The sequence below is a fragment of the Sprattus sprattus genome (assembly GCF_963457725.1).
Source record: "Sprattus sprattus genome assembly, chromosome: 2".
Taxonomy (NCBI): Eukaryota; Metazoa; Chordata; class Actinopteri; order Clupeiformes; family Clupeidae; genus Sprattus; species Sprattus sprattus.
The window spans coordinates 29,483,883-29,498,882 of record NC_137921.1 but is presented as its reverse complement, the minus strand read 5'-3'; the positions used below and the strand labels follow the sequence as shown (position 1 = coordinate 29,498,882).

The 15,000-nt window shown below is 43.5% G+C and overlaps 1 protein-coding gene across 6 annotated transcripts in view; it reads left to right on the top strand.

Moving 5' to 3' along the window:
- The window catches only part of szt2 (SZT2 subunit of KICSTOR complex), a 140,226-nt gene that overhangs the window by 88,893 nt on the left and 36,333 nt on the right, over window positions 1-15,000 (top strand). For all 6 annotated transcript variants that reach the window (XM_080832172.1, XM_080832173.1, XM_080832169.1 and 3 more), the window contains 3 exons: window positions 5,376-5,455; window positions 11,393-11,518; window positions 12,856-13,058. In XM_080832172.1, the coding sequence (XP_080688298.1) occupies window positions 5,376-5,455; window positions 11,393-11,518; window positions 12,856-13,058 (409 nt within the window). The remainder of the gene's footprint in view (window positions 1-5,375; window positions 5,456-11,392; window positions 11,519-12,855; window positions 13,059-15,000) is intronic.

Genomic DNA, 15,000 nt, shown 5'->3' with positions numbered 1-15,000 from the left:
ATATACTCACACGTACACAACACACGTACACACACATACTGTATGCACACATACGCATACAAATACTGACAATACTTGCATGCCTGGCTTTAGACACTTACATTAACACACATTCAATTTTATGTCCACATATGTACAATGCACTGTCTCTCACACACACACACACACACACACACACACACACACACAAAGACACGCACACACACACATGCACACACACACGCACACACATACACACATACACACATGCCCACACAAATACACACGCACAAATGCACACGGAAACACACTCATACTTACACATGTACATACACCCACACACACACCCCACACACAAGCACACACAAATACACATGGAAACACAGTCATACTTACACATGTACATACACCCCCACACACACCCCCACACACAAATAGACCCTTTCGCCGTTGGTAAACAATGCTCAGCGTTCTAGGTTGCGCACGCATTCTGGGGGCAAAAGAAATGGCTTAAGTTCATACCTGCGTTCGCTTTATCCTAATGATCTCGGAAGTTACGTTAATAAATTGACATTAAGTTATGGAATCCAACTTCCCGATCCATATTCGATCACGGATTGGATAGTTGACCCATCAAAATGGACAGATATTTATACATACTTAATAGAAAAACCCAGTGTTTACACAAAAGATACATTACGATCATTCAAGTCACTCGATGCCTATAACTACGTTGTCTGCGGGCATGTCCACTCCAGGATATTAAGTACTGCGACCTCAATGATGATTTCTGTGTCCTAAAATCTGAGGTGCTACCAAGCCAATGACAAGGAAAAAAGACAATAATGTATAAACCATGTGTTTTTACCAACAAACCCACCAACGCTACCGCTTCACGTTAAATTGCACATGCATGGCAGAGTAAGTCGACCTTATCATAAACGTTTCATCGTCAAGGTTTACGTGTAGGAACTACATAACCATTGCAACCACGGTTAACTGTAATGTTAGCGAATGAGCTAATATTTACACTCTTTTAAGTCTCCTGTACGTCCAAGCCCAAACCTATTCTTGAGGGTTCAAACATTTTCCAGGCTATTTGGCATCTAACAAAAAAAAAGCGTTGTAACTCTTATTTATGCTACAATACAACTTATATTTGTTATGATAGCCACATTTAGTATACTCGTTTTTGTCTTATACCATTTTTTTTATCTGACATTGCAGGCTATAGGGTCTTGTTGCAGCAGTGCTGTTAAAGATTGAGCTCTATGTTAGGATGGGGAGGACAGGGAGGGCATCTTGTACATCAGGAGCATGTAAAACAACACAAGCCTGCATACAGTGTGAAAAGCTAGACTATGGTAAAATGATTCACTGTGTCCAATGTGACAGCCACTTCCACTACGGCTATGTGCAAATTTAAAGAAAGCAGTGAAAGAGGTAAAAAAGCATGAGCTTAAGACAAGGTTCAAATAGTTTTAATTTAATAAAGAAAGTATAGTACATAGTCATTTATTTGTCTGAATATCATTTGTGGATTACATTTATCAGCAAACACAGTTCATTTTATATCATTTGGAAACAACAGACTTGCAGAGATTTGTGAGGGCACCACACACATTCACTATATCATCTAGGAGGTCAACTTGTGACACTGGAATGACCGATTGTAAGATTTTAAAATTCTTCCACCGGCCAATAACTCTTTCTATGTGAATTCTTACAAGTGAAAGTTGTCTTGATGTGTCAACCTCATTTGCTGGTAGTTGTCCTTTTCCTTCGGTGAAATTTGGAATAAGCAGGGTGGCACCATACGCGGCAAGCTCTTCTCTAATTAAAAAGCCCCTATCAGCTAAAATGTCATCTGTAGGCTCCAAAAGATCTAAAAATCCCATTGATTGGTAATCTGCTTGTCTGACACCCGGCCACCCGAACCTAGGGATAGAAAGGATATGGCCCCGGCGGGTGGAATGCCAACTAAATACTTTACTGTATTGTGGTGTTTATATGTAGACCATGTCTGGGCCTGGGCAGTCAAGTTACTAGGTCTGTCTATAAAAATCTCTGTGCACTTTTGGGCATGTTCTTTAAAACAGCAGTCTGACTTGGCCATTTTATAAGTGGTTTCAACACTTTAGCCATAGAAGGTAACCAGGTTCTCAAAATGCATGATATTGTGCTGTTCGATACTTTAAACCTAAATGCTATGTCAGTGTTAGTGAGACCCAATCTAAGTTTCATAAGCACAATCAGTAGGTGATCTCCCAGGGTATGTATTTCAGTAAACTTTTCTACATTGCCTTTTAGTTTTTTCAATAACCAGTCAAAGATTATAGTAGTTATTCCTGTGAGAAAAAGAAACTGTACACTGTTATTTCTGATTGAGTGGTAAGAATACTTGTTGTTCTGAAGCTCTTCTATTAGCTTCTTGTTTTCATTTTGGATTTCACCAAACTCTTGGTGCAGGCTCACATATTCAACCTGAATCTGTTCATACATGTGCCTCAGATTTTCATAATCTTTCTTTGGGCACATGGCATCCTCTTCCAATGGGGCTCATCTTCAACTGTAAGACATTAATGTGAAGACAGGAATTATAAGTTTTACTGACAACACATGTAAAACACAAATAATGAGTAGCACAAGTACATTTTACATGTTTGATTGAATTGAAAAGTGTGTTCTCACCAGGGCAAAGATCAGTAGTCAATAGGGAAGGTGATTTAACAGATCTCTCAGATAGCAGTTTATTCCTTTGAAAATCTGTAAGATTAGATTGCACATAATAGAGGTAACTACTGACTGCCATTTCTCTCAAAGCTTGCAATACAGAGCAGGCGATGTTACCTTGGATAGCTAGCTTTGATGCCATAAGTTAACATCACCTGCTCTAGGTTGCAGGCACTGTTGGCTGCTAACTTATCAAGAGCAAACACGCCTTACCTCTCCAATTTAGCTTCAGGTCTCTGGCGAAGGGACAATGTCGGGGCTTTCGTAGTTAATTGAGGCTTCTCCTACGAGTAAATTAAGCACAGACTCAACCCACGATCATTGTATGCATTGTATAATTGTATGAAATGAATAAATGAATGTACTATGAACTAGCTAACATTAACGGTTAGCTAACGTTAATGGTTAGATATCGTTAACGTTAAGTTAACCTAAAATTGCAAGGCTAAAGTTAGATATGGATAACATTAGCTATCTAGGGAGCTGTTTTGGCCAACTAAGTTATCTCAGATTTAACTAACACAATTTCAAGTCAGCTAACATAAACAAAATTCACTTACCGGATATAAAATGTGACCCACATATGCGTGCATTTTTAATGATGTCTTCAGTCCAGTCCACTCGTTTTATAGCTTGAAGCCAGAATCTACGCCTGTTTGCATTAAACAGTCTTTTCCCCGAAGGAATGCGGTAGAAATTGAGACCTTTTTTTTTTAGTTGACCTGTTTTGGCATCCCACAACACAACAAGATGGCATTTTTTTAACGAAGAAACCGAGACGAAGAAATCCTTAGCTTTATCTCTCCAAAATCCTCTTGCACTGTCACTAACTATGGCTAAAATTTCCGCTTTTTTGCCTCCAGAATGTTTGCGCTTAACGTTTATGACGTAGGTCATAAAAGGGTCTATACACGCACAAATACACTCACACGTACACAACACACGTACACACACACATACTGTATGCACACATACGCATACAAATACTGACAATACTTGCATGCCTGGCTTTAGACACTTACATTAACACACATTCAATTTTATGTCCACATATGTACAATGCACTCTCTCTCTCTCACACACACACACACACACACGCACACACACACACACGCGCACACACACACATACACACATGCACACACAAATACACACGCACAAATGCACACGGAAACACACTCATACTTACACATGTACATACACCCACACACACCCCCCCCACACACACAAGCACACACAAATACACATGCACACATGCACACACAAATACACATGGAAACACACTCATACTTACACATGTACACCCCCTCACACACCCCCACACACAAATACACACACAAATACACTCACACTTACACAACACACGTACACACACAAACACACTCATACTTACACATGTACATACACACACACACACACACACACACACACCCACACACAAATACACACAGAAATACACTCACACGTACACAACACACGTACACACACACATACTGTATGCACACATACACATACAAATACTGACAATACTTGCATGCCTGGCTTTAGACACACATTCAATTGTATGTCCACATATGTACAATGCACTCTCTCTCACACAGACACACAGACACACAGACACACAGACACACAGACACACAGACACACAGACACACAGACACACAGACACACAGACACACAGACACACAGACACACAGACACACAGACACACAGACACACAGACACACAGACACACAGACACACAGACACACAGACACAGGTCAAGGTCACCAAGTTCAGACACCTGTCACACTCAGTCATGCTTGCACGCACACACACACACACACACACACACACTGGCACGGCTTTCAAAACTCGCTCGCTTCTCCTGCCCTTGAACTGCAGATTTCTCATTACCTCTGGAGGGAACAAAACAAGTAGCTTGAGACCCCATTACGGCTTAATTGGCTTGCCACAGAGTATTTGAATGGGCTATTATGACATTAGTTTAATGTTTTTTACAGTTCCGCCAGACATCTCTCCGTGGCACATTACTTCTCCCCTGCCTCCATCCATCAGCACATTCTCCCTATATGTTGTTTTTATTTGTCGTAAAATTCAATTTGGCTTTCCAATGGAAAACTGTTATCTGCTATTGATGATGCAGAGACGCTTTCACATCTGATCCAACCGAAGTAAAAAGGATGAGTCTGCCCTGTATGTTCTCCATGGACAAGGTTGTGGTTCTCAAAATCAGCTTTAGTACGTGAGAGATCATTTGTTTTAGTACTCGGAGAGCTATATTTTGGCTCTCCAATCAACCTTATTCATTAAGTTTGATAGGTCTATTCTTTACTGTTTTTACAGACTAGAGTGTTTCTCCAATCATCTTTAGTGTGCATGCTAGGCCTATTGATATGTTCTATGTTCGATCTAGGGCCTATTTTTTGGTTCTGAAATCAGCTTTACTACATGGGAGGGGTTCTACACTCCTTATGGAGTAATGATCCCAGATCAGACCAGGTCGTCAGTCAGTACTGATAGGAGAGAGGTGTCTCCGAGGGGACGAGTGTGTGTGTGAGTGAGTGAGTGTTTAAGTGTGTTCATTTCTTTGTGTGTGCGTGTTTGCGGTTGCCTGTCACTCAAAGTTCTGAAGCTGAGAATGTCTTGTCTTGTCTCCACAGAGATTGAGAAGCAGTGTAAGATCGAGAACCTGTTTGTCACGTGGCAGCAGAGGTCGGCCCAGTCCAACATGCCCATATCAGTGAGTCTTTCTTTCTCTCTCACACACACACACACACACACACACACACACACACACACACACACACTTCCTCTCTCAGGTCAACATGCTCAGTGAGTCTTTCTTTCTCTCTCTCACACACACACACACATTTTTTCTCTCAGGTCAAATGCTCATATCAGTGAGTCTGTCTTTCTCTCTCACACACACACTTTCTCTCTCAGGTCAACATGCTCATATCAGTGAGTCTTTTTTTCTCACACACGCACACGCACACACACACACACACAAACGCTTTAATTCTATGTACACATATATACTGTATGTGAATGATTACATTTATGCAGGAAAGTGCACATAATACATTTCCATCACTGCACACTCACAATCTTTGACAAACACACACACACACACACACACACACACACACATACACACACACATACATGCATACATACATACATACAGTCCTGCTCACCATTATTGGCACCCCTAGTGAATATGAGCAAACAGGCTATGAAAAAATATGTCTTTGCTGTTAATCCTCTTGGTCTTCAACTCAAAATAATTGAAAGAAAAAAAAACAGTTGACATTAAAAAAAATATTATTCTCTATAAAATGTGTGCCACAGTTATTGGCACCCCTTAATTAAATGTTTTGTGCAGCCTCCCTTTGCCAAGATAACAGCTCTGAATCTTCTCCTATAACGCGTGATGAGGTTGGTGAACGCATGGCACGGAATCTGAGATCATTCCTATACAGTATCTCTTCAGATCCTTCAGATTCTGAGGTCAACACTTGTAGACTCGGCTTCAGATCATCCCACAGATTTTCTATAGGGTTTAGGTCAGGGGACTGTGATGGCCATGGCAAAACCTTTATTCTGCGGTCGGTGAACCATTTTTGTGTTGATTTTGAGGTATGATTCGGATCATTGTCTTGCTGGAAGGTCCAACCACGGCCCATTTTAAGCTTACTGGAGGGGGGCTGTTAGGTTTTCATTTAATATCTGCTGGTATTTGATGGAGTCCATGATACCATGTATCCTAACAAGATGTCCAGGGCCTTTGGAAGAAAAACAGCCCCACAACATCAAAGATCCGCCACCATACTTCACAGTGGGTATGAGGTGCTTTTCTGTATGGCTATCTTTCTGTCTACGCCAAACCCACCTTTGTTGTTTGTTGCCAAAAAGCTTTATTTTGGTCCCATCTGACCATATAACTCGGCACCATTGAATGTCTGACTTACATTTGGAAAACTGTAAGCACTTAGTTTGTTGTTGATTGACAACAGAGGCTTTTTTCTGGCAACCCTCCAAAACAACCTGTGGTGATGTAGGTGGCGTCTGATGGTAGTTTTGGAGACTTTCTGACCGCAAGACTAAACCAATGTCTGCAATTCTCCAGTTGTGATCCTTGGAGATTATTTTGCCAGTCGAACCATCCTCCTCACAGTGCGTGGGGTCAATTTACACACACGTTGTCTTCCAGGCTGATTCTTAACATCTCCTGTCGCTTTAAACTTCTTTATTATTTCCATGATAGTGGAAATGGGTATTTTCAACTGTTTAGCATTTTTTTTGTCCATTTCTTGATTTGTGCAGCTCAACAACTTTTTATTGCACATCGTCACTGTGTTCTTGGGTCTTTCCCATAGTGATGAATGACTAATGGAATTTGGCCTGTGTCACCTCGTATTTGTACGCCAGTGGAAAAGGAAGTCATGGTTGACCTCTTAAGAGTTCCTAATCAAACAGGTGAACATAAAAATGTAAAACATGACTGGAAATATACTTCAGTTAGATTTCAATTATAAGATTTTTCTAGGGGTGCCAATAATTGTGGCACACAAGTTTTGGGGAAAAATATGTATTTTTTCATAGCCTGTTTGCTCATATTCACTAGGGGTGCCAATAATGGTGAGCAGGACTGTACATACATACACAGAGACACATATCTCAGGAATATCTCTTTGTCTCATTTTAACAAACTCACACACACCTCTAAATAGATCTCAGCCTTGCGCATGGTCTAACAGCTTTGAGAGCTGCTAAATTGACTTTGTCCCTTGTGAACTCCACATTTAGCATATTCTCTCTCCATCCCTCCATCCCTCCCTCTCTCCATCCCTCATCATTGGGATGCACTGAGAAGTAGCGTGGCATGCCTGGTTGCTGCCTGTCACAGCGGAAACTCTCAGATTGCATTCATGTGGCGGCCAGAGAAATGACCAATTAGCCCGGAGCACCTAAATGCCAGCGAAGAGCCTGGGGGGTGGTTTTAGGGGGGGGGTGTGTCTGCGTGTGTGTGTGTGTGTCGAGAGGGGTTCTGATTGAGCCTTATTAATGTGTAATGGTAATGCAATGTTGTACAGCCAGCACTATTCACACACAGAAACCACACAACATTTCTCTGACCCACCCTGTGCCTGCTTCCGCTGTGTGACCTTGGTCAAATATTAACATTGCATGCAGGCGTGCACACACACAGACACACACAGACACACACCGACACACACCCACACACACCGACACACACACACAGACACACACAGAGTGCAGCAAAGACATACACATTCACGCTGTCGCTCACACACACACACACATATGCACTAGGGGTGTAAAAAATAACTGATACGTATCGATATCCGCTTTTAGCGTGTTAAATACGACTACATCGATTCGTGAAGTCCCGTGTCGATTTTAAAATGTCATGAACCGGTCTTTGCCCGATTTAAAAGTTATGAATCGGTTCACAAGCGTTTGATTCTCAACAATGCTATGCTAGCATCGTTATTAATTTTCAATGGCCGATGCTATGCTATGCTAGCTACTTCAGCCAAGGAAGATACATCGTTGTTGATTGCGTGTTTCTACAGACATCCTCGGATTAAAAAATGTATAAAATAATAAATAGGAGAATATTTGTATCATTAACAATTATGTTCAACATTTATATTCATGTTTCCGAGACCGAGCCATGGACAGTGAAAATGCCAGTGCAGACATCCCAAGTCTCCCGGAAGTTCTGGTAGTCTCCCACATATTGATAACGACTCCCTGATGCCGGCAAATTACTTAAAATCTCTCGGAATCAAGAGCGATTGAACAAGACCACGCACACGAGACAGACGTGCTCCAAACCGCGTTAGAATTTGTGTAGCGTGTGCACGACAGAGAGGGAGAGGGACCTAGAGACTGTGCGTGTGTGTGTGTGAGGCAGTATGCGTGTGTGCCTCATGAGCATCCTGATTAGCCTGTTTCGGTAAGTCAACCAATCAATTTTCAGTGTGGACGGGCGTTTATCTCTTCTGCCGAACCGAATTAATCAGTTCAGTGTATCTAGGAAATGGGGCACCATGGCACAGGGACAGTGCCCCCATAAAAGAAAATATAAGACATTTTACAACAGACTATACAAAGGTGTCTTATAAAAGTAAATCACAATGACCGTCTTGCAGTGCACGCTGTACCATCTGTTACAGTGATTTCAGCATTGCCCATGGTGGGTTAAATTACTCTAATAGACATGTTGAGGTGAGTTCAACAAGTTTCATTTCATGTGCATATTATTCATGCCAGCTAGTTGCCAGGGCTACATGAAAACAACAAGCTCCTTAGACTTGTTTAAAGTTGCAATGGAATACAAATAAAAGCAGTTAACATAAATAGGATAGTATTAGCAGCATATAATCAATACTAAAAGTAATCTACATATTTAAATGTAATTAACAAAGAATTGCATAGGACTATAGCCTATAGAATGATATTATGCTTTTGTAACTTTTAGGGACCACAACAGAAATACGTAGGCCTAGGGGGGGAATACCTCCCTGAAATGATTTTTTGCAGGTTGGGATGTCTGACTTAGTGTTTTCAATAATTGAACGGCATCGAATTGCATCGCATCGTATCGTAGCGTAGCGTACTGAATCGTCTTTTATCAACAGGCATATTTGGTTATTGCGTTGGTCAAGTGATAGTGTTTTGATTTCTCTTTATGGCTTATTTAGATGGAGTGGCAGTTAACTTCGGGAATATTTTCACATAATTGAACGTTGCACTTTGTTGAAGTTGTGTGCGTCCATGTATCCTATATGTAAGTTTGACTTTGTAGTCTACATTGTCATTATGTGTTTGTTATAGTTTAGCTTGCTCATAATTGTTACGAGCACTGTCACTTCATTAATCCAGCATGATGGTTAATGGTAGTGTTCGTGAACTGGTTTAGCATGAACTCGCTTAGCATAAACTGCTAATGTACAAATGACATGTTACAGGGTTTACCTTTACTAACTTTTGAGAGGTCTTTCATTAAGTGTACATGCTCTTGTATATCTTAGATTAAGCCAGTCGCATATCATTGCTTAAGAGGTTGCATTCTTACCGTTAGTTCCCTGTATAATTCATTATTTAAATGGTACAGCAGGGCTGTGTATCTGATAAAGTTTCCAACAGTTATAATCATACCTTTCTGTTCAAAATATGTCCTCCTGGAAAATTAGCAATTATATAAAAAAAAAAATGGAAATGAACTGAACTGAACTTTGAACGAGTTCAGAATTTAAATGGTGAACTATGAACGTGAACTATTCATATTTACTTGTATGAACTGAACTTTGAACTAGTTCATGAGAGGTGTGAACGTGCACAACACTGCCTAATATGCACAATACCTAAATGAAGACACTCAGACACAGTCCCTCTTTCACACACGGCAGTTTTAGATACTGGCACTCACTCATGCTGGTATTCATATGAACACCTCCACGTACTCACACACACACACACGTACACACACACACACACACACACGTACACACACAAATACCCGTCACATGCTCACTCACTCGCTAACTCATCAATCACAGATCAGCATGTTGATGGTACATGGAAGCATTCACACGTTAATGCTTACACACACGCACATGCACACTCACACGCACATTCACACTCACACACACACACACACACACACACACACACACACACACACACACACACACACGTGCACCAGGTACCACTATTGCTAGTGTAATGACATGAGGAGAGGAAATGAGCTTTAGCACGCGTAGGCCTGGTCACACTCGCTCCAACTCTCTTTTACTCTCCCTCTCCCTTTCTCTCTTTCTTTCTCTCTCTCTCTCTCTCTCTCTCTCTCTCTTTCTCTCTCTCCTCTTCCTCTCTCTCTCCCTCTCTCTGAGGCTACCTTGTAGATCAGTCACACTGTCTTTTCCCTGGATTACACTGATCCATCTCCACCTTGAGAAGCCTGTCCCTCCATATTCAGGGCCCCCACTGAGCGCCCCCCCCCCCCCCCCCCCCCCCCCCCCCCCCCAAGGCCCCTGGAGCATATGGCCTTTTATAAGTTGGGGGGGGGGGGGGGCAGGCATGCATGTAGCCATGACCCCTGATAAATTAACGCTTCATCTGTAGAATGAATGGAGCGGGTCGTATGTGGAAGATAGATATGTTAATGGTGGTGATGTGACACAGACACACACACACACACACACACACACGCACGCATGGTGCCCGTGATGAGCATGTGACAGTGATATCGCATCTGTCCCGTTCAGAGGGGCTGAACTGACATGATTGACACAGGCAATTCTTCATGCAGCCGCTGAGAACGGAGCTGGCATTTGTGTCTGAATATGCTTCATGGAAAGGTGTGTGTGTGTGTGTGTGTGTGTGTGTGTGTGTGTGTGTGTACATGCATTACTGTGCTTAGTGCTTTGTCTTTCGGGAATGTCAGAACACGGTACAATTGTAATGACATAAATGTTTCACTCTAAAACTCTACATTGTGTGTGTGTTTAACACCTAGAGGTAAAGGTTTGGTACCTGATGTTTGTTCAAAACCAGGGTGTTGCCTGCTATTTGTGAAAATGTATGTGCATGTAATTTGTCTGTGTGTGTTTGTGTGTGTGTGTGTGTGTGTTCCCCCCCACAGGTGGCAGATTTGGACACCCTGAAGCAGTCGTCTCGTCTGGTGCACTACTGCGCCACTCCACTGCTCTTTGACCCTGTGTTCCGCAAACAGATCCAGGAAGAACAGATAGTTCAGCCGCCCGTCAAGGTGACTGTCCACTCACACACACACACATGTTCAGCTGCCGGTCAAACTGTACATCATCACTAATGCTATTCACACAAATACACACATGTACACACACACACACCTATACACACACACACGCACGCACACACGCACACGCACATACATGCATACATGCACACGGCAGGTATGACTGGCATCATATACACACAAAACCCCACATACACATAGCTTTGTGTCAAGGGGACTGCTGTCTGACACCATTGGGCCTTTCTGTCCAACTCTCTCTCATACACACAGACACACAAGGTGACTCTTCTCACACCCACACACACACAGTAGCCAGACAGACCAGGTGCAAGTCTAGGTTGCTCATGTGTGACATTCACTCACACAGATGTAGACCACAAACATACACAAACAGCTCACACGCACTTAAGGTCTCCATTTTGTCCCAAGTGCAAGTCTAAGTTACTGTGGTATGACACACACACACACACACTCCACTCCCTCTGGTGAAGAATGTTCAGCAGTGTTGTATATTACCCCAATCTGCCCCCAATGCCCCCCCCTCCCCCCTGCTGATCCCCGGGGCCCTTGAGTGCCCCTCTGGCCTGGCTGGAGTTTGGCACGCCAGCGTTGGTCCTCAGCATCTGCTTCATTTAGCCGTGTGTGTGTGTGTGTGTGTGTGTGTGTGTGTGTGTGTGTGTGTGTGTGTGTGTGTGTGTGTGTGTGTGTGTGTGTGTGTGTGTGTGTGTGTGTGTTTGTCCCCTACGCCTCACACTCCCTAACATCCTCACCCCTCACGCTCCGCTGTGCCCACGCCATCGCCCATGGGGCACCGTGTGTGTGTGTGTGTGTGTGTGTGTGTGTGTGTGTGTTTGTCCGTGACTTTCTACGTGGCATGAGGGTTGCCATTTCACCAGCTCTCTTCCAGCGGCTCTCTTGCTCACAGACTTGGTGGCTTTGCCCTCTCCTCCTCTTCCTCCTCCTCCTCCTGCCCCTGCTTCTGCTCCTGCTTCTGCTCGTGTTTCCTTTTTGGTTCAGTAGTCTCTTGATCTCTTTTCCTTCCTTTCTCATGTTTAGAGACGGAGTGTTTGGAGATATCGGTCTTTTCTAAAACAAACACATCTGTACACATTTATGCATTTAAGCCTTTTTTTTTAATTCACATGATCTCTCTCTTCACTTTCCAACTCTATCTCTTCCACTTTCTTTGCCTTTTTTTCTCATTCTCTATACCTCTCCTTTTTCTTGCTCGTACTCCTCTCTCTCTTCCTAACCAAACTCTGTCGCTCTAGCTATGTCTGATTCGCTCGTTCTCTCTCTCGCTCCCTCACTCCCTCCCTCCCTCCCAGCGGCGCCACCGCTCCAGTGACTCTGCGGCGTCGGGTCGGGACCGGAGCTACAGTACTGACTCGGCCGAGACGCTCCCCAGCCGGCTGCGCGAGGAGCCCTGGCTGCAGGACATCTCCAGCACCTTCCTGCAGCAGTACGTCCAGTACCTGCAGAGCATGGGCTTCATCCTGGTGCAGGTCCGACCCCAGTCCCCCGCGCGCAGGTACATACCGGACTCACACACACTCTCTCACGCTCTCTCTCTGACACACACACATTTGATTCATTTATTTGGAATGACCAATACTGATACAACACCACAGCATCCAAATATTAGTAAAGAGCCTATTATGTCTCACACAACAACACAAACACTGCAAGTATTTACAACCAAGTGAATCAGTAGATGAATAAAAAGTCATCTCAGGGGTAGAGATGGCAGCGCCTTCTCCATACAGTAAATGCAGACTGCCTATGACTGCTGACACAGAGCAGTATTTGGCTATTTGCTTGGAGTTCTTATTAAGTCCAGCAATTTGCAAACCTCTAACACAGAGTCAATGTACATGTCCAAGGCTACCATAAATTAGTACAACTAGTTTTGTATGATAACCACCTACTGTCAGAGCATGAATTAATGGCTGGTATTTTAAAAAATGTTCAGAGAAACACAGGTCCATATACATATCAAAACAACAACCCACTTCCAGAATCACAATAGTTTTTAAAAGATCATCAACAACAACAATGTCAGGAGTATTTGGAGAGTCTCTAAGAACAGTTTCTAAGGAGTTATCGATTAAGTGTGTGAACCAGTTCAGTTGTATTTTTTTGTGTGTGTGTATTGCGCTTTGTCCATATGTTTTGCATAATTCAATCGCTGTAATGTCAACAATGCGATCGTGACGGGCAATGTATAGTCCTTTGAATGCGGGGTATCCGTTCAGTATGTGCACTGTTGATTCAAATTGTTTGTCATTATGCAACAAGCAGAATGGTTCATGGCGTTTTGGAAACCATGTAGACAGATTATATTGAGAGGGGAGTGCTTGCAGCCTAGCTTTGACGACAAATTTTAGAATGCCTGCATTGATGGATGGATTATGTAGCGCCGAATGTGACACTGCCGGGTCCGCGCACTGTAGGCATGCAAGCTTACCCAAGAGGCGCAGGTTAACCGAGTAATGTCGCTGTTGTGTGTGTAAATGTTGTAGGATTTCATACCTGCATGTCCGGCTGTTCAATGTGCACATTGGCAAACAGGTGTTGGATTTTGGAGAGGGCTATGTCCCGAACTGCCTGAAGTTTCATACAGGTCGGCAGGGGGCATTGATCTATCAAGTCCAATCTGGCAGAATATTCATTGCAGATATCTCTCACCTGTTCCTGCCATTCACCTGCCACATTAAACGTATGTCCAAGATAGCTGTAAGTTTCGTGCCTTGTATGGACTGGAATCTCGCTACCAGGTATGGTGAATGAGGGAGGGTGGTCATGCTTGGCCCTATACCACCTGTTGCCACCGTTGCACCGTTCGTTCACACACACACACACACACACACACACACACACACACACACACACACACACACACACACACAGTATCTGCAGAGCATGGGCTTCATCCTGGTGCAGGTCCGACCCCAGTCCCCCGCGCGCAGGTACGTACCGGATAACTGCTTTGGGCAGTTATTATAGTCGGATAGTGGTAAAAGAGGACAGGAAGGAAAAGGGGGACATGGAGAGAGAATACGAAAAACAAGATGGAGAGAAGAATGGATAGATACGCAGACCACATGAGACTTAAGTACATGAGAGCGTAAAGCTGAAAAAGGAGGAGAGAGAAAGTGACAGCAAAGAAAGTGTGTGTGGGGGGGGGGGGCTGTGACAAGAAGAGCTAGAAAGAGAAAGCAAGAAGCAGGTACGTACCGGAGAGGTGGGACTAGGAGGGTCGGGGGGAGGGGGAAGAAGGCAGGGGTAACCCCCCCCCCCCCCCCCCCCCCCCCCGAAGGGCTAGGTGGCGGGAAAGCAGAGAGAGAGAGGAAGCAAGGGGAACCAGAAGAGCTCTTGGACATTTCATTAGAGGTCCTTGAGAAGTCATGGAAAAAGTTCTGAAATGTTGTGGATGAAAATGAGCGGGAACCCTGAGAACTAGAACTAGAACT